The following is a 27,673-nucleotide window of genomic DNA, read 5'->3' on the forward strand; positions in this document are numbered from 1 at the left end:
ATTCAAACAACAAACACACATCTTTAATGACAAAGAATCACTACACAAGGACAAAGAAAAAATATTCCAGAGAATGATTATTGTTAAATATTTTTTAAAATAAAAAGCTTTGCAGATAAAGAGTGTTAACAGCAGAGGAGATCTCAGGGTCCTTATCCTCAAGAAAACGTATTAACATATCAGATTGAAAAGGTCTCCTTCACAGATTGAAAAGATCTCCTACCCCCTCCTTCGGGGGGGTGGGGGGTAAGGTATAACTCCCACTCCAAAGAATGTGTAGGGCAATCAAGTAGCACAAGGGCCATTGCCTCAGCTTGATTGAGCAGTTATTCAGCATAGGGAGTATTGTTGAACCTTCCCCTTGTCCAAGCAGTTGATAAAAGGTTTAATCACACTTGCATAAAGCAGCACCTGAGCATTGGATTATTTAATGTATGAAAATATGCAGGAAGGGACCTGTAGACAGGAGGAACGTCTTACGTTTATGGTGAGCATGCTTTTCGAGCCCGTTGCCAGTACCTGAAAGTCAGTGTCACAGATATGCTATTTGATGTAATGAAATGCTGATTCTTCATCCAAATTTTGGAGTTTGTCTAGTGCAAACCCAGTTTTGCTCAAAAAGTTTAGTTTTCCTGTACCAAGAGGAATTGGTCTGCTAATAAGCAAGATATCACACTATTTGCACGCACCTTGAAATCCGGTCAAATCCAGTATTTACTGATCGTCAGCCACCCTTGTGTGGTTAATCGAGGGAGCCCTGCCTCAAGAGATAGGACTGTCTGGGGATACCAAAAAGGTATCAAAAAAATGAGGCCTGTATTGGCGCCAACCTGGTGATACAATCGCGATCTCAAATAGATATGCCGTAATATAACATAGGTAGAAGTAATATTCTGAAAAGATGAATGGCTGCTGGAATGTATTGTCCACCTTTTGTAAAGAGAAATCTGGTTACAGCACGTTTTGCATCTGAATGTGTTGATGGCTTGGTTTAGGTGCAATGACCACTTGAGGGAGTGATGAAAGGTGTTCCCTAGGTATTTAAAGGACCTTACTTGTTCAATTGCGTGTCTGTTAATTTGCCAAGTTAACAATTTCTTGGACCTCCCAAAGATTAGAATTTTAGACTTCTTATAATTTATTGCCACGTCATTGTCATACAGTAGGAAGCAAAAGTGTTGACAAACTTGGTATGAGATAACAGAACTACATCATCAACATATAAAAGAATAGATTTTTTCATCTGAAGGCATTGGGGCATGGCTAGAAACTGTAGAGTTCCACATTTAAATTTGCAATAAACCTTCGGCAGCACACAAAATTGGAATGATAACAGATTAGCATGGACCCTGTGCAAATATGTATATATTCCTGTTTTCACAGATTTAGTAATTTTATGACAAATTAGCTTACACCTGTTTATCTAAGGGGTGACAACCCAGTGCTCTCTTGGTAGAACAAAGCAGCTACATTTTGGAACAAGCTATCTATTGCAGTATTCCCCAACCACTGGGCCATGGAGGCCTCGGTACCGGGCCATGGTGGGAGGGGGGAAGGCATGGACGCTGGTGTGCATTTGCAAATGTGCCGGCATGGACCTGCTGCGCCTGCGCCTGCCGGCACACCAGCAGGCGCGGACTTGCCGCGCCTGCACATTTGCAGGCACTGGCACCCATGCCTCCTCCAATCGTCCCCGGCGCAGCAAGTGCTGCACCGGGGGGGGGATGCGCCTGCAGGTTTGCTGGTGCCGGTGCGAGTTCCTCTCCCCCCCCCCCCGATCCCCAGCCTGAAAAAAGTTGGGGACACTGATCTATTGTACATGGTATAGAAAGTTTCCCTCATTGCTGTTGCCTTATCACTTGCCTTTTCACTTGTTTAAGAGTGAAACCTCCCTGACAGTCTGACGTGAACATTTCCCCATAAAAGTGAAATAAAACGATTTATATGTTGGGAATTTACATCTGCCTCCCGTGTCCCACAGACATATACAAACGAAGGGTTTTTCAGTTCCTCAGCATCCTAGGTCAGAATATAAACAGTTGGAATATGTATAAACAGTTAAACATCTGGGGAGAAGAGACAGAAAAAAAGATAGCAGGGAACCATAACATTGTTTGCTGACTAGTAAATAGCTAGCCTTCAGTAACAGCTTTGATTATCCTGATTCTATGTATTCTGTACAAATTCCAGTTTTTCCAGTCAAGCAGGGCATTATGAGTCCCCACACCTTGATTTTATGGCTATATGGATGGATTTAAGGTAGCTGTTACAATGTGCTGTGGTTATACTAGTACAAGAAAATAAATTAGCTTCCTGAGAAAGATGCATCAGAAGAGATTGCTTTAAAAGGTTAAGTTGTACTGTTTGAATCTTTAAAACATTTTAAACATTTAGACTTGGAAGAGACTGAGATTGCAAACTAGATCCCATTTTTTATCAAGGCCATCTATTTTAGTTCTTCAGCATGAGCTAAGCAATTGGATAAAAACAAAGAACATAAATATGACGTTATCTACAAGAATTTTATATTATGGGCATAAACCTGCACAGACATCTGTGTGTAACTCAAGTTGTAAACCCAGAGGCAGTTGCTCAACTGCTAAAACCTAACATACAAATACACCATGTGTTTAAAAAGGGCAAATATTCAGCCAGGTGCATTTCTGTATGGTAGGTTTTAGCAGGTGAGCACCCCTGGCCACTATTTTAAGTTTCGTGGTGATACAGCCCAGCTATGTTCTACCAACACCTGTTTTACGAAAAAGAGGCTACGGTGATAAAATGAGGTAGGTTTGCCTCATGTTACTGCAGGTTCTTTGTCCCCTCCTCCAGCAGCACTTGGGCTGCTCAATTAGAAAAATAACTGCCAAAGGAGGGTGCTTTCCCAGTAGTGGAAGAAAGCACATTTTTTTTGCTATCATTAAGGGTGCTGCTGTCCTCTGAGTGAAAATGCATTAAACAGGAGCTGGACATTAAACCAAGAGAAGCAGGACTTGATTACTTTCTTCCACATGTTTTAGTTACAATTGATGCTATGATTTGTTTTGTAATTTAAATGGAAAACTATATGAGAGGAAGCATTCATCAGTTCTAAGATGCTGCAGTATTTTGTAGGCTACTCATAGCAATTACATCCCTGGAATCAAACATGACACTATGCTGCAATATACAATCACTCACTTAAAATAAGCCTGATAATGCATTAGAATAATCCTATGCATAGAAGATTGTAACAGGAGAAAAATATAGAAACTGTTTAAAGGGGTATATAAAGATCAGAAATCATTTTAAAAAACTAACATTTTTATCATTTGAAGTATTTCCTAATGTAGGTCCTAGTGTAGCAAATGCCACTATCTAATAAAGGGGGAGAGATTTATATGTTACTTTGCAAATCCAGGGTAAATAGCTTTTTTTTTTTAACTTAAGAGGTTTCTCCACTCTAACAAATCAGAGGCTGCAGTTTTAGAATCACCAACTAAGTATTCTAAAGAAGTTCACATAAAAGGTTTTAATTGAAGAAAAAGGCAAGAAAAGATGACTGAGCTCTAAGCATGGATTACAATCTTGTGTATTCAGGATTAATTTGGGGACACATCTATGAATTAACAGTTTTACCCATAGAATTTATTCTTAATGTGATACGAAGCATGTAGTATACTGTTTTTTCCATGCAGAGTATTTTGGTGAGATGGTTCACTGCAGTCAAAGCCAGGTCTGTGACCTTAAGTATATATGGCAGAACATGTATAACAGGTTTTTCCTTTAGTACATTCTTAGGATAATGCAAGCAGACCATTTGTGCTCATTGTTAATTGTTATAACAACATTTTGTGCTTAAAAAAAAAGACAAGATCTCATTTTAAGGCTATAAGAATAAAGGAAACATTAATGACGAGAAAGCCATACTTAAATATATATTTTAAAAACAAGTAAATATAATCAGACTTCAAATTAAGGTTTAAGAAGTTATTTGTTACTTTATGGGTCTTATTATAACACAGTTATCAAAAATCACATCCACTGAAGAAAAAAGGGCCCATTCTAAAATATTTTAACTAAAGAAACAGATTACTTGTGCTGATAGTTTCTCTTCTATATGCTGTAAATGTTTGCGGCTATATGCTCAGGGGGAAATCCGATGCAATGTGTAACCCCATGTTTTCCTTTCATATATACAATAGCCAGCAGCCCGTCATCCCCCCCCCCCCCCGTTCTCAACTTACCACTGGTATTTGAGCATGGAAGGGAGAAAAAGTCCTTGTAGCAATTTGTGAGGATTTTCTGTGGTGATTTCCCTCACACATTTTCACTGTATTTTACCTTTATACTTGAAAAAGCAATACATGCTTAGTTACAGCTAGTTCGGGTTTTAAAACTACAGTTCTCCAGGCATTTCTTGAGAATAGTTAAGGGAGAGTGATACTGCATTTAATTTCTGCTAATCAACATGGAAGATTCTCAGAAATTGAAGACTAAAGTTGTCCCTCCAACAGTGAAAACTAGCAAGGACTAAAAATGGATTGCTGAAGTCTGCCCAGGCACTTATGGAGTTAAATGACCAACATGCAACACAGTTAAATTTGTTTTTAGTTCACAGCTCAAAGTAACACCATCCTGTACTAGTTTTAAAATGTCAAACTAGATGGGATATTTGGCCACAAGTCAGCGTTTGGGTTCCCCGACCCAACTCTATCACTGCCAGATGTGACTAGAGGGAAATTAAGTTTGTAAGCACAACAGGAACAAATACAGCTCAAAACCACAACTCAGATGGAGAAGGGGGGTTTCTGCCTTCAATCCTGTTTTTTTCTCCCAAGCCAAAGTGAGCCGGGGGGACATTATCTGCCTTATTGCAGAGCTTCATTGAGTATTTAGTGCTTGTGGCCAGGTATCTCACCAAGTTTCACCTTTGGACCAGTTCTGCAGTTTTATATTGTAAGGATCCATTGCAAGAAAAATACCAGTTTGGCACATTACCTCAATACCTGTCAGAACTCCAATGGCTCATATTGTACATCCTGCTTAAACCTTATATGGAGTTCAACCTAATATTACACTCTAATTGAATATGATGTTGAAGTCAAACGGTTGCTTCATTCGTGTACAGTCAGAAAAATTCTTAGGATCTGGAAATCTTTTAGATGCTCCTTTCTATTGAATTTATTAGTACAACTAAACCACAAGAGTGTCTGCTGATGCCCAGTGAAACTTGTTGACAAAACAACAGCATAGTTCACCTATAGCAGATTTTCTTTTACCTGAGTTTCCCAAGTCAAGTAGACTCAAATACTGAATACATAATTCATAATTTCATAAATACAAATTTGGCACATTTAAAATTCTTGTATGTAGGCTGACATATTTACAGATATTGCAAATACTACAAAAATCTTTATTTTGTGCAATACAGATGGCACAGGAGATTCTGACAATTATTAAATTTATGCAACAAATCTAAAAACTGACTTATTGCAATTATGTTAATAGAAAAAGGGCATTTTGTCCATGTTGAAGAGTCATTTGTGAAACTTAAGTATCGCCTGTTCAAAACAAGCTGGAAAGTAACACTCATCTCCTTTTTGGTAGCAGTATTGCATTCTCCCTGTTTATTGCTCTTATAACACACAAGACTTAAGTTCTAGTTCTCCTTTTATCTTCAAAGAGACTTTTCAGCATGTAAACCTGAACAGCAGACACTATAACCATTATTGCTAGGTTGACCATGGACCAGAAGTTAACTCTATCGAAGTTGCTTTCTTGTATGTTTCTATCACGAGCTTCAAATGCTTTCAGCAGGTTCTGGATCTGAATGCTTTTGCTTAGCCTAGACTTGACACTGTTGACAGATTCCTAGTAAATAACAAAATATTTATTTTAGTATGAAAAATCTTTTAAAAGTTAGTTTCAAAAAAAGTATTTGTGTATTTTCAGAAGTTGTCAGGCATATCTTTGTCCAATCCTTTTTCCTTTCTGCTTGGTTCCAAATGAATCTATGTCCAAATTAATTCTGAGACTCTCCTTTTCCTGTCTTCTGAATCTGGGACTGCCCTTCTGTGTTTTGCATGGCATTTCTATTCTAAACCCCACATCATTTATTGACTTTTAGGACTACATCAGCTTAAATATGTTCTCAACCACCTGTTTTTCTTGCAAGATTCAGCAGTTCTATGGTCAATGCAAATTCCAGGGTATGGGAGTCACCTTGCCTTAGAGGTCATTCAGCGTTCTTAGCCCTCAAGCCAAACATTATCTCTGCATTCAAAGGCATAAGAACCTAATGCATCCCTTATTTTTGCCTATGCTTTCCCAGTTCCCTGTCTTTCAAAGGATGCTGCCTTAATGTTCCACAAGTCCTACTCACATACTTGAATGCAAATACATTTGGAAGAGAGCCTAGAAAAATCTCCTGAACTCAGAAACCAGAAGTGATTTCCTAGAAATCTGAAGCAGTTTTTCACCTAAGGAGATATGACTCCTTTTTATTTATCATCCCTATTAGTGATAGGTGGAAAATGAACAGTCCTCAGTTTTCCATTCCTATTATGGCCACTTAAAAGGAAAAATTAACCCTATCTTTTTCTATGTGGTTTAGAACAGTGGTCCCCAACCTGCGGGCCGCGAAGGCCATGGCGCCGGGCCGCGGCTCCCTCTCCCCGCCCCCCCCCGCAGTAAAAAACTTCCCTGGCCGCAAGCTTGCGGCCCGGGAAGCTTCTTACTGCGGGAGGGGGGAGAGGGAATCAGGGCCAGCCGCGCCCATGTGGGCGTGGCCCGATGCGTGGGTGCGGCCTGCGGCCCGATGTGTGGGCGCGGCCCGCGGGTGTGCCCCAGCCCGATGCGCGGGCGCGGGGCAATGCGTGGGCGTGGCCCGCGCGGGCCGCGCCCCGATGCCCTGCCGGTCCCCAACCTCAGAAAGGTTGGAGACCACTGGTTTAGAATATTAATTTCCTCCAGCTGTTGACAGAAAGATATGTTGCATATTTAATAAATATACATAACTCTTTTTCATCTCTGTAAGGTCACTAGAGATTGCTGTGCTGCTACTATACCCCATCCTGCTTCATAGACAACTTTGCCCAGATGGCAGCAGCAAAAAGGAGAGCTGGTGACAGCAGCCACATGGTCCACAAACATGATAAAGGCTGACTAAATACATACCAAAATATCTTCTAGTTTCATATCCAGAAGATCTGTGCCGGTAATATACTTCTTCCAGTCTTCTTGATCTTCTTCTCCTGTATTATCTAAAATCAGTTCAAAGAAAATCACCTTCTCTGAAATGGTGCTGAAAGTGTTGTCAAAGCAGAACATGTAGTCACCATCAATTGTCTCGACTCTGCAAACACAAGACACATTGGGGAGGATTAAAAAAAAAATCACAATCTACATGGTTAAGCAGTCTCATTATGATCAGTTTTTGACTACATGTCTAATAAGAGTTTATATGGGGGAAGACTACTTCAGCAACTATTAGAAGAGCCAATGCCGCTCAGTGTTCAGAATGTCTGACAGATCTGGGAGCCTCTAGCTCAAATACCCACTCGGTCTTGAAAGCTCACTGCATGACTTTGGCCAATTGTGTGCTGTCTCTCTCTCTCTCTCTAGCTAATCTATTTCACAACCTGTTGTGAGGGGGAAATGAAGGATATAGACTACTTTGGATCCCCAATGGAGGGAAAAATAGAAGGTATAAAATAATATTCTAGCCAAACTGCTTTTAAGTGTTAGCTTGGACAATGGCAGTTCTCTTATTTATGTTTCTCCGTTTGCATAATCATCATACAAACAAAATCCACTAATTTAAATGGCACTTATTTATTGGAATTATGAAGCATTCTAGTTATACAAGTAGTAGAAAACACAGCTGGACAGTGGGCCAAAGCAAAAAGGTGAAGGTTAGATTTCTGAACCTATGAGCCTGATACTGCTCGCCCAGAGGTACAGTATAATTCTGAGTTCCAAGTCGTTCATCAATCATGAATTGATTTTTTTTACAAAGGTACCTTGTTCTGGATCGTAGAACACTATATTAATTAGTACAACCATATAAACTCTTGTGAGTGCCCATAAACTGTTCTGCAATAATCCACTATGAAACAGTAATATTCCCTGTTCAGAAAAAGCCTATTAAATTGTGGAAGGGACATTTTGAGCATTTTAAAAAGAAGCACAAAGCATCAGAAGTCCTTAATGCAACATCCTGCTACATGCAGTAGCCAACCAACTGTCCTGGAAAATCAATGATCAGGGCACAGTTGTAATATTCTAACACTGGTAGTTACAGTTTTGTTGTCTTTGAATATGGAGGCTCATCACCATGGCTAATAGCCATTAAATGTGAACAGGGATGTGCAAGCAGAAACAGCTTGCCTGTGAAATGTTTTTTTTATTTATGATGATGATGAAGCAGTAGATAGAATTGTAATGTTCAAAAATTTTAACACAGCCAAACTTTATATATTTATAGATAGATTTCAAGCATTCTATGGGCACTTCGTACCCCTTAGCACCAATCCATACTGAACGATTTAACAAAGAGGTCATTTTAAAACTTACGTGTGAACTCCATCTGATTTCCTCTGTTCAAAAAGGAGAGTTTCGCCTTTTGGGGATATCAGGTAAAAATCAACATCTAATCCTGCTCCATCTAAAACCTAAGAGAACAACATGAATAGATAGAAGTTGCATCTGCCAAATTTTAAATTTATGCCGTTATGTCTAGGGTGAAATCAAAACCAATACCTTTTCAAGTTCTACTAAAGAAAGGACAAAGTTACACGTAAACTGAACAATGAAACAATCCAAGATTACTGTTGACAATGGGTTAGAGTTAAGGAATCACAAGTGGAATTCTGTGAGAACAAGTTTTGAAGATATTTGTATAAGAAAGTGGATTTTGACTAGAAACATATTTTATTATCTTATTATGATAACAGTCTGTTGTATTTTGATTTATTAAAAGTTATATAATAAGTATGTCGAAATTGCAAAATATGTAAATTTAACATATTATAAAGAAGTAAAGCCCATTGTATTTTACAGATAATGTCTTAAAAATTATAATGCAGAGGATGTTAGGGAGAAAAATTGTTTGTATAACTTTCTATATATACAAAAAAATGCACAAAGAAAATATAATATACTCTGTAATATACAAATTTTCCTTGAGATTACACAATCCCTCATTTTCATATCCCCTATATATTACTTTGTTTTATATATATGTATAATATGACATATATATGAAATACAAACATTTCAACATGTTTGATGATGTGGCTTTAAGTCATCAAAGTCCATTCCAGAACATTTGTGTTGGCTAGATTGCTAGATTTAGTTACCAAAAGTAGGCTGACATATGACACAATTTGACTTTCATGGCATCTGATCAAACCTATTATTTCTGTTGAACAAACAGGATAGCAACTCTCCTCGAGCTTGGAGGAGGGGGCAGTTTACTTACATGGCTTTCTGTCTGGAGCTTTAGAACAGCACTCTAAAAATTGTGATTCCACAAGTAATGAGGTTATGTTCAAACAACATATGTCTGACTTTTAATTTTGATGTGTATATACCAGGCTTTCTCAGCCAGGGTTTCATGAAACCCTGGGGTTTCTTAACAGCCCTGGAAGGATTTCCCAAATGGGTGGGAGTTAATCTTTTATATATTTTTAACATTTGTTAAATATTTATTGGGTGATATGACCATATAAGTTCTGATTCTGATATAGTCATGTTGACCTATTCCCCCCTCCCAAAATGGCCAATGATGAGCCTGGAGGGGGTGGGAAGGGGCCCCAGGTTGGTGTATACACAGCTATGCTTCCCAACCATATCTTGCATGATCTTGCCACTTCTGGGGTTCCTCAAAGCCTGAAGAATGTTTCAGGGATTTCTCGATGATAAAAACAGTTGAGAAAGGTATGCTGCTTCCTAAGATAAGGAGCTTCTTCTATATTTTAGTATATGGTAGATGTATAGAGAGGGGAACAAAGGAATTGCATGCCCACCTGTAACTCCTCCCCTTTCCACTCCCTTGATGCCCATCAGTGGCTATTTTAATAATTATTAAAAAATATTAGTTAGATTTGTTTCCTGCCACTCTCAGGCTAGCTGGCATGTTGTGGGTTACATGATAAAACCCAACACTGAAATCCCCATTAAAAACCCACCCTTACAATTCTCCCTACAGTGAAATAACTAACTCCTAACCCCACGGTTTCACAAAGCCCTGGTTGAGAAAGCCTGCTCTAAAGTTTCCATCACCTTGAAGTTTCCTTCAGCTGTCTAGGAGAGTATGTGGCCCATGGCTGCCTCCTTCAGACCTCAGTTAAGAGTTTCTGCTTGCTCTGATGTACTCAGCAGCAAAGAGCTTCCTCCTTAAGTCCCCAGAAATTGCTTTCCTGAAGTCTCTCTATTATTACATTCCTTGAAGGCAGGGAGGGAGAGCTGACCCTCCTAAACCTATTAGCATTTGTATTAGGCAAGTCTGGAAAGCAACTGAACCGGCTCCCCTTCCCTGCCTGTTCTCTGCCCAGAGGGGATTTAAAAAAAAAAAAGAATTCAGAGTGAACGTTTTGCTCAATTCAAACCTCCATGATAAAAATTCAATTTTCCCCAAGGCCCCCGCCCCATGTTAAATAATTTCCAAATGCAAGCCTCCCCCCGCCCCCCAAGCCTTAAGAAATACAATCCAGGGCAAGTTTTATAATTTAGGTCGGCTGGGTGGCCCTCGAGGTAACTTGGCCCTGCCCCACGCGCGAGTTCTTTAACTCCAAGCCAGCGAGCGGAGCAGGAACACGCTCTTCCTTGTCCCTTACCTGGTATTCGATCTCCAGGGAGGCCTCCTTCTGCATGGGCTGGAAGAAGCACTCCTTACGGCCGGCGGGCAGAGTGAAGGTGAAGTCGCTATCCAGAGAGGAAGTGAAGCCCGGGGCTCCAGGCAGCAGCAGCACGCACAGCAGCGCGAGAGGCAGCAGCAGACGCCGCCGGAGCCCTATCCCCATCCCCTCAGCGCCCCACAGGCCCAGGGAGCGCGGGATCCCGGAGGAAGCGAGTCCCACCATAGACCCTCACCTCAGACGCCGCCGGCGGGCGAGGAATGGGCTGCGACCCACAATGCACAGCGTCACGCGGGCGAGCAGCGCCACTGTCAATGGAAGGGTGGGCGGGACCTGATAAAGACTGGTCAGCCTCTCTCTCGGCATGCATCGGAAGCGCCTCGGGCACGTCGCAAGGCATTATGGGAAACGTAAAACAAAAATTGAGTAGCGGGCCCCTTTAAGACCGACAAAGATTTATTCAAGGCGTGCATCATAATAAGAGTACAGATTTATATTTTTATTTGTATTGTTCCGGTTTGATGTAAACCGCCCTAAGCCTTCGGGGAGGGCGGTATATAAATATAATATATAATAAATAAATATAAGGCAAAAGTAAGGTAGTGGCAAATTAATAAACGGTGTCATCATATCCAAAGTAGGCAATCTAATTATTCTTTGCTGAAACGGCTAAGCGGCTCTTTTGAGCTCAGTTGTAGTGCACAAAAACATTGGAGAAAAAAACATGTCAAGGTTAGTACTTAATGGCAGCCACTTTCCCAGTTGGAAAAAGAAATAATGAAAAGAGACTGGTTGCTTGCCCCATCTGTCTCCACTCAATGTGGCAAATGTAGTTTGCCGTGGGGAAGAAACGAAGAGTTGGCCTAGGACTAATAAATTCCTTCGTCAAAATAGCACGGAAGAAAGGGAGGGAGGCTGGCCAAAGGAAAAAAAAAACTACGACTCCCGAGAATCGATTAAAGAGCGACCGGGCGCTCTTTTTATACGTCTCCTCTCGCGTCGTTCACCCTCATAGCCCGCGCAGTTCGAATGGACGAGCGACGGGTCGCTCTAAGGATCAAGTCTGTAAAGCGAAGTCCGTGTGGTTATTCGAGAGAGGCTTAGTCAACCTGTGGTTGCTTGTTCTTCTCTAACGATAGGTGAGTTCAGGTCCGTCGCTGGTGCTGACAGAATGACTGTGATAACGCGGGAAGGAACAGATTTTGTGCAAAACGTCAATACGGGCCGGACTGGGGGTTGAGGGTTTCCCCTCACAGTACGGCGCTGTTTTCCTTCTTCATACAGCGCGCCCATGGGGGCGGGGAGGGGGGGGGGGAGAGATCTGCAGCGTTGCTAAGCGACGTGAAGCTGCCCGGCCTGGAACCCGCGCGCCTGAGGCGGTTCCTTGGACGATGGAGCGGCCGCGGAAGGGTTCGCCCTGAGGTAGGCGTGGGGGGAACAGCCAGGGTCGGCGGTACGCTCAGAGCGAAATCCTCCACAAGCGCTCCAAGCGGAAGGAGGCCGACCCGGGGGCAGTGTCAGAAACAGGCCTAGGATTACGAAAGGGTCGGACCACAACGGTACCGACCGCTACAGAGGTCGAGGGAGCAGAGGAGGCACACGAGGTCGTCTGCTCTGACCTGAGTGGCTCAGGCTAGCGCAGTCAAGTCAGCTAAGCAAGATCAGACCAGGCTAGTGTTTGGGTGATAAACCGCCAAGGAATTCCTGAGTTGCTACACAGAGGCAAGCAATGGCAAACCAGCTTTGTTAGCCTCTTGCCTTGAAAACCCAAAGGGGTGGGCGAGAGGGAGGGTCGCTGTAGGACAATTTATGCATTCACATACGCAAGGCACCTCTTATCTAGCCAGTTATCCTGGTATTGTACTTTACCTTCTGGTTTGTGTAAGGCTAAGCCTTCTACAGTTCTCAAAGACTGTACCACTGTACATAACTTTAAATAACAAAACATCCCTTTCATCCCATAGTATTCAGCCACAGATGAGCATGCCAAGGCTCTGGGAAACTGCATGGCCGTGCCTCCTTATAATTAGCCTCTACAGTAGTTAGGACTGTATCATCAAGTTTCTTATAGCACAGAGATAGGTGTTCTCATAGGAGGCTGTCTGTTGTGTCTCTGAATATGCCTTCTAATTATGAGGCTCAGATAATGGCAGTAGCCATTATTGGCAGTAGCCATTATTATTAAAGATAAACCAGTTGGGGTGATTTGTGCCTTAATTTTAATTTAGAAATTTTAATTACTTCTAGTTTGAGAAACATTGGGGGTAAGTGCTCAAGGAGTAAATCAGGGATAGAAGTAAAAATCAATGTCTTGGTAAGAACTTGATGCCTCTCTTATTTCAGGTGAAGCAATTATTTAAATAGTAATGTTTACATATAATGCTCTCAAAAGGGGGGAGGCTAAGGAACTTGAGCCCAAGATAGGTAGCCCATGGTAACCTTACTCAAAAATATTGCAATCTTTACTTGAGTCAACATTATCATCAAGGGGATTTACAGAAATGGCCTGTTTTTTAAAATATAGATTTGAATTATCTTGTATCTATGAATTTTGAATGTAAAATAGGTCTGAGTTTATTATTTTATAGTTCCAATTTTGAAGTGTTTTCAAGGTGTATTAAATTATCACTTTGGAAATGTTGGAGCATTGGACTAGCCCAAGGTGACCCAGCTGGCTGCATGTGAGGGAGTGGGAAATCAAATCCAGTTCTTAGGGTCTGCTACTCTTAATCACAACATCATGCTGGCTCTTGCTGGGTTGGTTGCAGTTGGTAAACCAGCTGAAGCTGGGAAAAGGCAACACTGGTTACCTATTTTGCAAGCAGCAGGACAGGCTTCAAACCTGCTCCTTCAAGGGAAATGCACCTATATCCAGAATAGTTGTAATCTTTCTCCTGGTTTAGTCTCCTACTTCTGTCTTGTCAGAAGTAAACTTCTGGTTGTTCACCTACTCTGCAATGTTGGAAGACAATGCTTGTCTGAACATTCACTACCAGAGAATCATTCCCTGTCCCATTGCTTGGTAATGTCAAGCCTTGGGGAGAATGTGCATCCCCTTAAAGTACACTGAACTAGAATGTAAGTTTAACCAAAAAGATAGGATTCTCCTGCTACAGAGGAGGAGCATGTCCATATGTACACATGCATATTTATCATCAATGTTATTGAAAATACACACTTCTAAATTAAACTTGGCAAAATAAGCTACAGCAAATATTCTGAAATTGATCCTATTTGTAGTGTTGTAGCACTTGCTGTTTAGGTTAGAGATTCATTTAGAATTTAACACAAACACTTTTTCTGGCATGGAGTTATTGAATGAGTAAAATGAGTTTCATTTGGAATTGTTTCTATTCAATGAATCCAGTAGCTTCATTGTCAACCTCAGGCTGACAGAAGTCAAGGACTGGAAAGCTCAGCAATTATGGTTGCCTGTCAAATGAACAACATGACTTCAAATTATAGTCTCAGTACACATTCATCTCTTAAAGCTTCAGATATTAATTCTGAGGGAAGGCTTAACCTCCCGAGAGTGTTTTATTTTTTTAATTGCAAACCTGGGGCTTCTTTCAAGTTAGTGGGAACTTCCCCGCTATCTATCCCAGACTCCACTGCGTGATTTCTTCTGGGTGCTAGTACCCAGTTCAGAATTTACTATGATAAAAAGTTGGCAAGTAATAGATACATTTATATAATCTTTGTACAGACATAATGGGGTCTGGCTGAAAACCATGGACAGCAAATGAACATTGTGGATGCACACTCCCATCTCTTCTTTTCCTGGCATTTTTGTTCTTGTCTTCCCTTCTCGATGCTATCCATGGTTTTACTATATGCACATTCTAAAGCAAATCATTTCTAAATGAGAGATTATGATTATTGTTTGATACTGGTTTGCAAACCGTGGTTATGAGGGAACTTAGTTCATACTGATTATGATTAATTTGGTAAGAGGGTGGGCATTGTTCAAGAGAGGGGAAAAGCAGAATCACATACCAAAAGCTATGAAGAAGAAGAAGAGTTGGTTCTTATACGCCGCCTTTCTCTACCCTAAGGAGTCCCCAAGCAGCTTACAATCACGTTCCCTTTCCTCTCCCCACAACAGACACCCTGTGAGGTAGGTGAGGCTGAGAGAACCCTAATATTACTGCTCGGTTAGAACAGCTTAATCAGTGCTGTGGTGAGCCCAGGGTCACCCAGATGGCTGCATGTGGAGGAGTGCGGAATCAAAGTCCGTACTCCTAACCACTACACCATGCTGGTTTGAAGGAAGCCAGCACCATAAGTTGAAAGTAAAATGTTTTACCTTATAAGCTGTCTGTGTATTTAACAAGTTATCTTCTTCAACTGGCAGATAGTCATATTAATATTGTTTTGTTAGTTTGCTTTTATATTAGATATAAATGTATATTTATGGAATTTAACTTATCGGTGTGCCATGATTATCATGAAGATGAGGAAGACTTGCTTGCAAGTGTTATGGCTTTAAGGAACCAACTAAGGAAAACAGAGAGAAATTTAGAAAACTTGGGAGAAGACCTTTTCAGGTATGTATACACCCAAAAGTAGAACTTCATTTTATTTTCTAACATATTTGCAATAACTATTCATATTCTAATTTTAATATAGTTTGTTGGATGCTTGGTTTGTTTCAAAATTCAGGAGAAGGTTGTGCCTATATCTATTTTCTACTGTGTTTTCTTTCAGTTCTAGTTCATGTGATCATTCAGACCAAAGTGTACGTGAGGAAGAGCTTGATGCTTTAACAATGGAAGACCTTGTTTATTCTACTGAATTAAAAAATTCTTCAGCTTGTAATGCTGTTAGCAGAATGTCTTTACATAAAAGAGATTCTCCAAGAAAATCCAGGAGCAAAGTAATTATTCAGCAATTTATGGACATTAATTTATTCTTTATTATTGTTTGTATTTTACATTCATGTGGAATTGGGTTTATTAGTCTGATAAATGCTGAGGTCACTTTTAGCCACAACTCTCATACTTTGCCTTCTAGTCTTATTCAGTATCTTTTGATAAAAGCATGGAAGAAGAAAATGAACAACTAAGGGACAAATTAAATGTCCTCAGGGAACAACATACGTTATTGACTTCCCAGAACCACCAGCTAATGAATCAAATGGAAACCATACAATTTGAACTGAACCAGTCAAAAGCAAAAGTAAGTATTTGTCTAGGATACATTTGTTTTAAGGCAATAGCTTGTGATAATACTGTACGCTCAAACATTTTTCTCATTTACTTTAGTTGAATCTATTTAATATGTATTACTAGATTTGTTAGTTGGTAATGAAACAATTTGTTGGTAGCTTGGTAGTATTTATTAGTAACTCTCTCATAAATATATTGATTAGTGCAACCGTCAAACCACATATTCTAATATAGACCTATGGAACTTAGCTAAGAAAAATAATATTTATTATAAGGTAAAGGTAAAGGTATCCCCTGTGCAAGCACTGAGTCATGTCTGACCCTTGGGGTGACGCCCTCCAGCGTTTTCATGGCAGACTCAATACGGGGTGGTTTGCCAGTGCCTTCCCCAGTCATTACCGTTTACCCCCCAGCAAGCTGGGTACTCATTTTACCGACCTCGGAAGGATGGAAGGCTGAGTCAACCTTGAGCCGGCTGCTGGGATTGAACTCCCAGCCTCATGGGCAAAGCTTACAGACAGTTGCCTTACCACTCTGCGCCACAAGAGGCTCTTCATATTTATTATATATATGTATATATTTCAGAAAAAGACAGCATTTGTGTGGGATCCACCGTCATTTGTGACACAATTTATGCTTGACAGGGAGTTGCAGCCAGATGTAGGCATGTGATGAGTACCTGTGAGGGATATGTGCCTGTCTCATTTGCTCAATATATTTCAAGTTTACATTTTAAGTATACATCTGAAAGTGATGTGAAGTGAGTGAAGCGGCCCTAACTTGTAACCTTTTTTATAATTTTGTTAGAGAGCATGGCAAAATCTTTGGCTTGGATCTTTTGAAGCATGAGCACAATGACGCTCATGACATGGCTCCTTCCCTTCTGTCTCCTGAGACCTTCACTATGCTAATACTAGAGTTTGTGAGGCTCGCATTAGCAAAAAAGCCATGTGGCCCAGGAAAACTGCAGTGAGCATCTGTTAGTTAGTTAGGCCAGTTGTATTGGATGGCTTTATTTTATTATATTTATACACCATCCTCCCTTACGGTTCAGGAAGCACAGTGAGCACAGGAAGCGTAGTGAGAAGGAAGCACGGATAGTTAAACTATGTGTTATCATGACATATATTATTAAGAATAATAACTGAGAAGGACTAATTGAATAGTCAAACAACATGAAGCATTGGTGGTTATGTATCAAAGAGTGCATGGAAAGGAAATAATCTTAATTTGAGTAACTATGGTTTTGGTTCAGCACAAGGATAACTATTATTCCTGACTTCTTCCTCCTTTCAGTCCTTTCCAGCCTTAGGAAAATTTATTCCCAAGGTTGCAGTAGTTGCATAGAAGAACTGTTCACTCCTGGCTCTTCTGTAAGCAAAGCTACACTAATGGAAGACAAAGAGGAGTGGCTATTTTATGCTCAACAAATGTATTGCTAATGGATTCTTTCTACTTATTTCTATTTCAGATAACTTTTTTTGAATCTGCCTTGGGTACACACTCCGTTAGCATTCCAATGCTAGAAGACCAGATAGCAAGCTTGGAAGCAGAGGTTCAAGCTCAGGATAAAGTTTTGAAGTAATTAATTTTTTTCTTCTTTGCTATTCACATGATAAGTTTATACTTTACTTTCTAGGGAGGAATGCCAACTTGGTAGTCTTGGTTCTTATGTACCCTTCATCATGTGGAGAAAACAGTGGGTTGGATCTGACCAGGTGTTTCATTAAATCTTCCCAAGTTCACCTTACTACAACCCCCATCCCATATGGCTTTTCCCCATGCAAGTCCCGTGATCGCCAACATAGCCTTTTTAGGTGGTCAAAGGGGACTCCTCTCCTTTTATAACTAGCAAAAAATTGCTTGGATCCCATCCATTGAGTGGGTTTTATTGTGTTAATTTAAGGGCTATATTGTGTTAATTTGTCTCAAATGCCTTAGGTTGGAGCTATTGAACATGGTCTCCAGGAGCGCTACAGTGCCTGCTGACACCATTCCTGTTGCCTGCCAAGTGCTTTTAGAAAGTGGGTTTGGCCAAGTGAGACTTTTGCACGGACAAGTTTCTGACTGGAAATTTGATTGCCTGTGCAGATTTTTAAAAATGTTGCTTTGACAACTTCTGGCATCACACCATAAGAATATAGTGTGGCTGAAGATAAGCCATGGTAACCATTTTGTGTCTGAGCTCACCGTACTGGATCAGAATTCCCAAAATGTCCACAGGGAGTAAAAAGTTGGGGACCCAGCCTTAATCTTAACTTGGCTGTCTTGATTAAAAAGTATGTAATACATGTTGATAATACTTTTTATAATTTAAAATTATGTTATAGAGAGGCAGAAGAGAAATTAGCGCAAAGCCATAGTATGATAATGGAAAAAGAATACACTTTGCAGAAGTTCAAGGAGGAATACAAAAAAATGAAACATGATTTAATTGAACGGAGCAAATATGGAAAGAGGTGACCAATTACATAAATTCAGTTTTTATCCTGGAAATTTAGTAGTACTTCTCTTGCTATAAAATAGTTATTCTGAGATACCTTGCTTTATATATTGTCAAATAGCAGACATGTTATTTCTGAAGTGATCTAGATTATTAGGGAGTATTCAGCAGTCTTGTTATCAGACTGTGGCTGTCGTAAACATTTCTGTTGCTTTTTTGGTCAGATAAAAAAAGGCTTGAAAATTGGCAAAAAATAAAACTGTGTTGCTATGACTGTCACAGCAAGGTCTGGTAAAATTTATGCTAGTGCTTTGGCACAATATGAGTTCTGAGCTTGAAGATCTTTGCCTTCAAAATTCTGTTCAGATGTTTCTTCTCTTCAGGGAGAGTCTGAGCGATGGCTGTGGGCTGTATTGGATGGAGCTCAGAATTATGAGCCTGTATCTAATCTTTCCTCAGGCACAACTGTGAGAGGAAACTAGATCTATACCTTCACACTAACTGCTAGTTCTGTTTGTAGTGACATGCTACTTGCAGAAGTTTTTCCTCGGTGATAAAGGAGCAAAAGAACTAGATCTGTATTTTAGCTGCTGTTATAAATAAGAATAGCAACAACCACACCGATTTCCTATGCAAAGCATGAGTTTCCTGTTCAGCCTTCACCCCACCTTCATTTTATATGCATACATGCATCATCATTACTTGCATAGTTGTAATATCCCTGACCAGGAAATTAATGGGAGACATTTTCTTCTGTACAGACTCCTAATTAGGCTGCCTCTCAGTGTTGTGGAGGAATTAACAGCGGCTTATATTTCAGATTTAGTCTTAGGTATTTGCATTGATAATCACTTTGAAAGCTGGATGAGAACATAAAATGAACACTGGGTAGTTTATTGTTTCTTCTCTTTCAGTAAAAGTTATATTTTTTGTGCTCTGTGCTCTTATAGAGGCTATCAGTATCCTTTGTACTTTATAAGGAAACAAAGGTTGCTTATTATCTTTAGTATTCATATGAAATACTGTTGTATTTTTATAGATAAACATTTTTGGGGAAAGTAAAAAATTAAAAATAACGGTGCTGTTCACTTACTGTTTGTGTTTAAAGATTTGTGTCTGCTGTGAAAAGAATAAACTAATACCATTACTGTCCTTGGCCAGTTTAAATCTGAGGTACCTCTTTCATTTAAAGAGCTGAACAGCAGAGAAATGAAGCTCTGTATAATGCTGAGGAACTTACCAGGACTTTTCAAAAGTACAAAGAAAAAATAACAGAAAAACTGGAAAAGGTAGGATTTGACCTTTTAAGTAGGATTTCAAGTAAAACTGGATTCTTTAGTACTAAAATTAAGGTTGCTACTAACTAGCCCTGTTTTTGGACATTTAATTGTACCCTATCCCATTAGGGTAGACAGGTCCCTCATGGCAACTGGAGAAAGAGAAAGGCCCAAGTACCTGGTGTCATACAGGAAATGATGTCATTACACCAGTGACTTCTGGGTGATGCTCTGGTATTTGGGCAAAAACTCTATGGTGAAACTGGCTTCTACCATAGAATTTTTGTCCAAATATCAGAGTGTTGCCTGGATGTTGCTCACATGATTGCATCACTTCCTGTGGCCTGGACCTTCCTCTTTCTTCTGTTAAGTTCCCCTTCCAGCTTGCTGATCAGTGAATGGGGAGCAGGGCTTGGTGGGGGACCCCTGTCTCCATGGGGGAGGGATCTGGCACCCCTTTATACCATTTAAAACAACTTCATTGCATGAACAGCTAAACTTATTAAATCTGTATTTGCCAAGCTGCTGTTAACAGCACAGGGGCAGGGATAGAAAAGGTGAAGTAACCCTAGCTAAATAGGTTACCTAACCCTTGCTAACTAGATCACCTCTAGGCTAGACTTCCGTAACTCGCTTTAGGCAAGCCTACCCTTATCCTTGATCCAGAAACTGCAACTGGTCCAGAATGCCACAGCCAGGATCCTCACAAATACACTGTGGAGGTCCCACATCCTGCCTGCCCTCCAGCAACTATACAGGCTCCCAGTTGAATTCTGGATCAGGTTTAGGGTTTTGGTAAGGTGCACCTTCATATGCGGTCTGGTCCCAGTGTATCTGAGAGACTGCCTCTCTGCCTATACCCCCCAATGAGCTCTACGCTCCACCACCTCCAATTGGCTGCCCCAAAAAACGCATCGGGCCTCAACTAGGACCAGAGCCATTTATATCCTGGCCCCCACCTGGTGGAACGAGCTCCTCTTCATGAGCTCCCACAATTCCGCAGGGCCTGCAAAAGGGAGCTCCTTCACCCCAGGCATTTAGTTGAGGTCTGACCAACTCAACAACATCCTCTGGTCCCCCAGACACCCCCTCCACAACCTGAACTCAAACTGACCTCCCTATGGGATTGTGTTTATTTATTTATTTGATTATTTATTTAATTATATTTATATACCGCCCCCCCCCCGGGGGCTCAGGGCGGTTTACATAATAACATAAGAACAATACATGGAACAGTCTATAAAGCATTTGAATAACCGTGCATTAATAACTGATAATTGTAAACATATAACAGTATAGTAGTCTAACCAATAAACAATACAACAGTGCAACAATACAAACAGATCCAGAGTATATAGGTGGTGTTCTGAGGGGGGTGGGGGTGGGCCCTTTGAGACAGTTATTGTTTAGAGAGTTATTGTTGTAATGTGAATTGTTATAATACTGTTGTTCAATTGAAAGCCACTGTTATGGTTGTTGGTATGATTGCAGTGTATCCCTGCATTGTGTGTAAACCACCCTGAGCCTTATGGGAGGGCTTATAGAAATATAAGAAAATACATAAATAAATTATTTGCTCAATTGCACTGGTGTGAAGGGCTGTCTTTGCATCCTTTATGAATAGTTGAATGTAGTTGGGGTTTTTTTTTATATCTAAGATCTGCAGTGTGCATGATTTAGCAGCATAAGAGGAATATCCTGTAAGGGGCATTGAAGGAGATATGCAGTTAGCTTAGTTAAAATTGAAGCTTCCTGATGTTTTTCAAATAGTCTCTTCCTATGTCCTGTTTGGCTCTTGGAGACTTTCTGCTCCTTTGGGCACAAACTCCCTGCTTGCCTCCTAAACAAACAGATTGTTAGTCAGAGATAATTAGACTGTGGGACTCTCTTCTCCCTTTCTATACAAGTTTCTCTCTTCGCAATAAAATTATTTTATTATTTTAAGCAGCCTGGTCCTACTATCCTCTTTGCAAATCTAAACTCTGCCACCAGTCGTACATGCTTTGTGTTATGGGAGAAATCTCTGTCTAAAGTGAATTTCTATTTGGTAAGGTGCACAAGTAATTTCAGAGACAAGATGAGACCAAACCATTTCAGACTTGGCACGTAAAACGGGCCTGTAAAATGGAGCTCTTCCACCAGGTCTATGGTTGAGGCTGGGGTCAGTGAACTAGAGTCATCGCCCCCCCCTGGGGGTTGGGGGTTGGAAGTGTACATTGCTCCTTCTCCATTCTCTCTTTGTCGCTTTGATAGTGGGGGGTGGGAAGGGGATTTTCTGCTGTCATGTTGGGTATTTTTAAAGTCTTTTAATGAGGTTAAGACTATTGTTAAGACTATTGTTACCCGCCTCGAGCCTTATAGGGAGAGGCGGGAAATAAATCTAATAAATCTAATAATGATGATGATGATGATGATGATGATCAAAACTAGTTTACTTGTTTAGTGGTTAAGAGCGGTGGCTTCTAATCTGGAGAGCCAGGTTTGATTCCCCTCTCCTCCAGAATACAGCCATTTGGGTTATCTTGGGTTAGTCAGTCCTGTTAGAGCTGTTTTCACAGAGCAGTTCTTCCAGAGCTCTCTCAGCCCCACCTACTTCTCAGGGTGTCTTCTGTGGGGAGACAAAGGGAAGGTGATTGTAAGCCACTTTGAGAGTTCTTGTAGTAAAAGTGGGGTATAAAAACCCAACTCTTCTTCTTCTCTAAAGATTCAAGAAGGCATAGGGTTGCTTACTTGTATACAACTGCAGTATGTTGTGGAGACAATGTGTCACACTGATCAAAGTGTGATATTCTCTTCCCTGTACCCCATTCTAATATATTCCAAGAGGATGTTGGCACTGGAATTAATCAGGCTTCTGTCATCCAACACACATAAAAATGCTCCTGAGACCTCTGTTGATAGCTGCCATTCCTTGTAATAGGAGAGGAGGGGATATTGTATGGTAGAAACAAAAGGACTGAACCTCTTCCAGCACTCTCTCATTTTCTTATGCTCAGAAAGCACAAGAAGACAATGTGGACTTGCTCATAGCAAGGCTAGAACTTTATCTAGTTAGCTCTAGCAATTAACTGTAGAAAAGCAATGGCATCTTTTTGTTCAGGTTCAGGATGAAGAACAAATTTTGGAAAGCAAGCTAAGGAGCTGTGTAAAAGAAAAAGACAAGTTGCAGTCCCAGTGTGATACCTATAGAAGTGAACTTGAAAACATGAAAGAACAAATGAGGTAAATTGTTTGTGTAGTAACTTACTTTTATAGAAAAACTGCTCTGAGATTATTTTTACAGTTATTTTGAAATTTGGGTCATGAATTTCTGTGACCTTGGGTTTCTGGTTGATTCATGTAGTGTGACCAGTTTCATGCATATCATACTTTTGCTGCTCAGTCATCTGGTAAGATGGCTTTTCAGGAGTACATTGTCATTCACTGCCTTGCAAAAGTCAACTGATTATATGACAGTCACATTTAGACTGTGGGTTAACTTTCTGCAAAACTTGGGGTCTTTTTTTTTCTTTCATTCCGCTCTATCCTCCCCAAGTGTGGGACTAATGTAATTCCAAATTGCATTCAGATTTTTGTGCAAGTATTTAATTGTCTTGATTTAATGAAATAGTTTATTAATATTGGGGTGTGTGTGATTTTACTAAACTTTTATATTATTGGCCAAGAAATGTTTGGATAAAGATAGTATATTTCATACCTCTTGAGACTGTTGTGTCTAGATGCATAATATTGTTGTTTGTCAGCGCAATTGAGAATAACAGTGCAGTCCAAGTAGAGTGGAACCCTTCTAAATCATTGGAAGTCAGTGATCTTAAAAGGTTGCAGCTCTGTTTAGGGTTGCATTATCAATAAAGTAGTAAGCCATAATTGCATACAATCATTGTAATGAGTATCTATGTGGCATTATTTAGACCTGAATCTTTTGCTGCTTTTGTTTGTTTGTGACTTGTTTAGAAAATTAGTTGAAGAGAATTGTTTTGGAAAAGAGAACCTAGAGAGTACTGAAGCCAAAACCTCTGAACTTGAAACACTTCTAACACATTCACAGAAGAAGATCCTCATGCTGGAAAGTAGACTTCAAGATCAAAACACATTAGTTGAAGAAAAAAATACACTAATAAAAGAAAATGCTGACATAAAAGCTTTCATTGTACAGCAAAATGATCATCTTAAGTCATGTCATCAAGAAATTGAGAATTTAAAAGCTGAAAAGGGTATCTTAGAAAGTGCTGCTTTCCAGTTTTCCCAGGTACAGAAACATCTATAAAATATTTGCAATCTTGGCAGATTAAATGTACAGTGTATTGACCATTTCTGAGTAACTAGCACACTGGGCTAAAACAAATTGTGATATAATGCTTTTATACCTTTAATGGAGCTTGCACTGGAACTCTTCCTAATAAATGTTACCCTTTAATAACCGGTTTGAAACATTATAAAATCCTATTAAAAACCATCATTACAGTATTATAAATACAAAACTTTATTGAAACAGTTTACAGTAGTATGATGGGAGGAGGGACTAGTGTTGCATCTCCTTTGTTTACATGAATCTTTTTTTCCCCTTAATCTGCAGTTTGAATCAGATCATGGTGAACATCATTCTATAGAAGCATCATGTGTTGCTTGCTGTGATATAAGTAGATCCCAGTTAGAGGAGCTAAGGTATTGTTTTCAAGCTACTCTATGCTATTCAGTTGTATTCTTAGCAACAACAAAAAAACATATTTGTCACCCAGTTTTTTCCTCGTAGACTAAAACTGCAAATGAAAGATGCAGTGATTCAGAAAATCATGGTCAATAAGATAGCTCAAGACTTCTTTGATGAAAGTGAAGGACAAGAATGCAGAGGACTGCACAGCCTGGAAGTTGAGCAAGTTAAACTTGCTGGAGATCCAACAGGTACAGAGGCTGAAATGTAGCAAACCTTAAATTTATAGCAAAGATATGCCTAAAGGACACTAGTGTCTATGCAAACTGTTCTTTTAAAGATGCCTTTACACAGCTTTCTTTGTTTATAGTCAGTAAAATGAGAAATTTGTGCTTCTTTTGTGAAGTTAGAAAATGCCAGCAATTGGAACTGCTCAGTAATAGGTATGAAAAGGAGAAGCAGAAATTAGTGAAACATCTAAAAGAGTTGCATGCCAAGCTGGAAAGATCTGAAGAAGAGAATTCTTCACTAAGGGCTGACATGGCCCAACGAACTAATCAGTTTCAAGCAATACAGGAAGAACTATTGGAGAAAGCTACAAAATCTACAAACATGGAACGAGAAGTAAGTGGAATAAAGAAGCCTGTGATCTCAGTCATTAGTTTAATTGACTAATTGCATAAACATAACTTCTGCTTTTTAGATCAGGTACTGATCAGCTGGGAAGAACCCATGTGACTGACTCCATACCTATGGTGGTGGGCCTCAAAATCTTATATCAGTACAGTTAGATGAACAAATGGACAAACAGTCCTGTACTGTAAGATCAAAAGGCACCACAGTCATTCCAAAAACCTGTCCACTATAAATTCCATCCATCCACAAATTATTTAGATCTTATTCAGATAGCTGAACAATACAATACCCGAAGTATATTTGAGCCTTTGAGGCGTCTTTCCAAAAGCTCTACAGTAGTGGCATTATATATATATATAATGGTTGTGGGGAGGGGGGAGAAATAATCAGTGCTGCAAGCAGGATAGCTGTCTGCTCACTATTTTAGATGCCAAGAAATCAGAGATATGGTGTTAAATGATAGCATTACTGGGGAAAGGAAGAGGGTTTGAAAATGTTTGCCTTTCCCCCAATCCTTTCATGGATAGGTTATGTTGGCGCTATTCACGTTCAGCAAGTAAATAAAAAAATTGTGAACAAGAGAAGCTATGTTTACTGACATCACTGGCACTATCCAGGTAGTTCTAGTGATATTTTTGCAGCCACATTCAACAAGGGAGGTGGTGGATTCTCCATTTTTGGAAATTTTTAAACAGAGGCTGGATAGCCATCTGACAGAGAGGTTGATACTGTGAAGGCTCAAGGGGGTGGCAGGTTACAGTAGATGAGCAATAGGGTTCTGAGCGTCCTGCATTGTGAGGGGGGTTGGACTCTGTTATTCTATGATTCTAAGGGAGGGTGGTTGCCTTTATTCATTCCCAAAATGTCCTTAATCTTTTTTCTCCTGGATTCAAATTATATATATATATATATATATATATTGTTTATAGGCAGCAAGGAAATCTTCTAAGATTTCAGCTCTTGAAAAACAGTTGGAAGAAAAGACAATTGCATATACAAATATTGCCTCAAGAAAGACTGAGCTGGAACAGAACCTAATGGTAAAACTTTTGCTATCTGTGCACAACATTTGAGGGGGAGGGAGATGTTAGTTGTGATATTAACCGTGATACGTTAACAAAATCTGCATTCCAAAGAGCAGCTTCTTATTTGTCCCCTTTCAGCTTCTGGATATGTAGAAAATTGAATTAAAAGAGAATATCTACCGTGAAGATCCGTATTTCCCCCCCCCCATCAGACATCAGTGTATACATGTCATGCATGTGGTTGTTTCCTAGGAAGTACGTTCTCAGCTTCATGACTTGAAAAGAAACATTGCTGAAGAACGTGAGAAGTTCATTAGAACACTAGAAAAAACAAAGCTGGTTCATCTTGAGCAACACAAAGAAATGGAAAACCAGATTGAAATAGTAAGATTGGCTTGCATTATATTGTTTCTGCTATGAATAATAACATTGGATATTTTTTGTTTTATTAATCTACTGTTATTAACTTTACTGTGCTGTAATGTTCTATATAGGAAGCTGTGCTGGTTAAGAGTGGAGGGGTACAAATTACTTTTTAAAAAAGTAACAAATAAGCAGCAATCCAGAAGTTCTTGCTGCAGTGCCAAAGCAAATAGTACTTCTCAGTCTTGCGCTGGCGGCTTCTTGTGGTCTTTTAAAGATGCACATTGATATAATGTCAGTTCCCTATGGCTGGAAGATCACTGTTCAGGGAGAGCATTAGAGATGGTACTAGAAGGGTTAGCAGTGAATAGTGAGGCAATAACATTTTGGGGGGGGGACTACAATATTCACTGTATCAGGAGGGGGGACCCACAAGATTTATGGGAGGCAGAAATCCTTTTGCCTACAGAAATACTGCACTGTTTGAAAGGGTGGTCAGCTACCATTCACCTCTCCTCTTCAAAGAAGAATCAGAACAAAGAGACTCCCAAGCACAACTTTGCTTGTCTGTAAAGTGTTGATCACTAGATTTAGGAGTACATTGATCCTTGGCTAGGAAAGTTTAGTATGTTGTGACATTTGTAATCCCTGCGTTCTCAAACATTTTTGAAGGGGTAAACATTCTAAAAATTTCTTATCCACCTATGAAATGTAGAGTACTGTTGGTGACACTGCTGTCATTAATACCATATATGTTGTTTGTTGATAAATAATACTGACAAAGTCATCTGCCATACTCAGACAAATATAGGCAAGATATAGTGTGGGGAAATAAAGGGTTCTTTTTATGTAGCTTCAGACTCAACTGGAAACCAAAAAACAGCAAATCCAAGAGCAAGAGAAGACAGTGTCCATTTTACATCAAGATATTATATGTAAACAACATCAGTTTGAATCACTGGACCAACAATTACTAGACAGCAAAGAGGTAACACTAATTCTTTCTTGCCACACTATTTGCTGAGGAATTTTGGGATTTGTTTGGACTGTAGTGAGACAGAGGTGGAAAGAAATCCCCTCCAATGGATCCAACCCTGTGTTTTCATTACAGAATCACATCTTGAAAACCAACAGAGTTTAATTCTGAATGTATGCTTTCGTGTGTGTGTATACTTCTTCACAAAAGTTTAGACCCAGAATTAAACTTAAAAGGATTGAATAGTTTAATGGTAGTCAACATTATGCAGAGTGGTGCCAAAAAGAGCTTTT

General features: G+C 39.9%; 2 protein-coding genes across 6 annotated transcripts in view; one reads left to right on the forward strand and one right to left on the reverse strand.

Moving 5' to 3' along the window:
• Positions 1-1,120: 1,120 nt before the first annotated feature.
• TMED5 (transmembrane p24 trafficking protein 5) lies at positions 1,121-11,156 on the reverse strand. The gene is made up of 4 exons (XM_077332912.1): positions 10,821-11,156; positions 8,557-8,654; positions 7,159-7,336; positions 1,121-5,853 (listed from the first exon to the last, which is right to left on the reverse strand). Exons 1-4 carry the CDS (start codon positions 11,064-11,066, stop codon positions 5,635-5,637), a joined length of 741 nt encoding a protein of 246 aa, XP_077189027.1. The 5' UTR covers positions 11,067-11,156; the 3' UTR covers positions 1,121-5,634.
• A 695-nt stretch (positions 11,157-11,851) lies between these two features.
• The window catches only part of CCDC18 (coiled-coil domain containing 18), a 36,415-nt gene continuing 20,593 nt past the window's right edge, over positions 11,852-27,673 (forward strand). Inside the window, exons 1-15 of one of the 5 annotated variants that reach the window (XM_077332913.1) lie at positions 11,852-11,980; positions 15,223-15,388; positions 15,549-15,717; positions 15,855-16,019; positions 17,481-17,590; positions 18,340-18,468; positions 19,645-19,741; positions 22,830-22,951; positions 23,684-23,978; positions 24,306-24,394; positions 24,483-24,631; positions 24,787-25,004; positions 25,946-26,056; positions 26,294-26,425; positions 27,258-27,392. In XM_077332913.1, coding sequence (XP_077189028.1) covers positions 15,255-15,388; positions 15,549-15,717; positions 15,855-16,019; positions 17,481-17,590; positions 18,340-18,468; positions 19,645-19,741; positions 22,830-22,951; positions 23,684-23,978; positions 24,306-24,394; positions 24,483-24,631; positions 24,787-25,004; positions 25,946-26,056; positions 26,294-26,425; positions 27,258-27,392 — 2,055 coding nt within the window. In that variant the 5' untranslated portion in view covers positions 11,852-11,980; positions 15,223-15,254. Of the gene's footprint in view, positions 11,981-12,159; positions 12,264-15,222; positions 15,389-15,548; positions 15,718-15,854; positions 16,020-17,480; positions 17,591-18,339; positions 18,469-19,644; positions 19,742-22,829; positions 22,952-23,683; positions 23,979-24,305; positions 24,395-24,482; positions 24,632-24,786; positions 25,005-25,945; positions 26,057-26,293; positions 26,426-27,257; positions 27,393-27,673 lie in introns of those variants that run through there. The other 4 variants (XM_077332915.1, XM_077332914.1, XM_077332916.1 and 1 more) reach the window with 4 other exon arrangements.

This window comes from Paroedura picta, chromosome 4, assembly GCF_049243985.1.
Source record: "Paroedura picta isolate Pp20150507F chromosome 4, Ppicta_v3.0, whole genome shotgun sequence".
NCBI lineage: Eukaryota > Metazoa > Chordata > Lepidosauria > Squamata > Gekkonidae > Paroedura > Paroedura picta.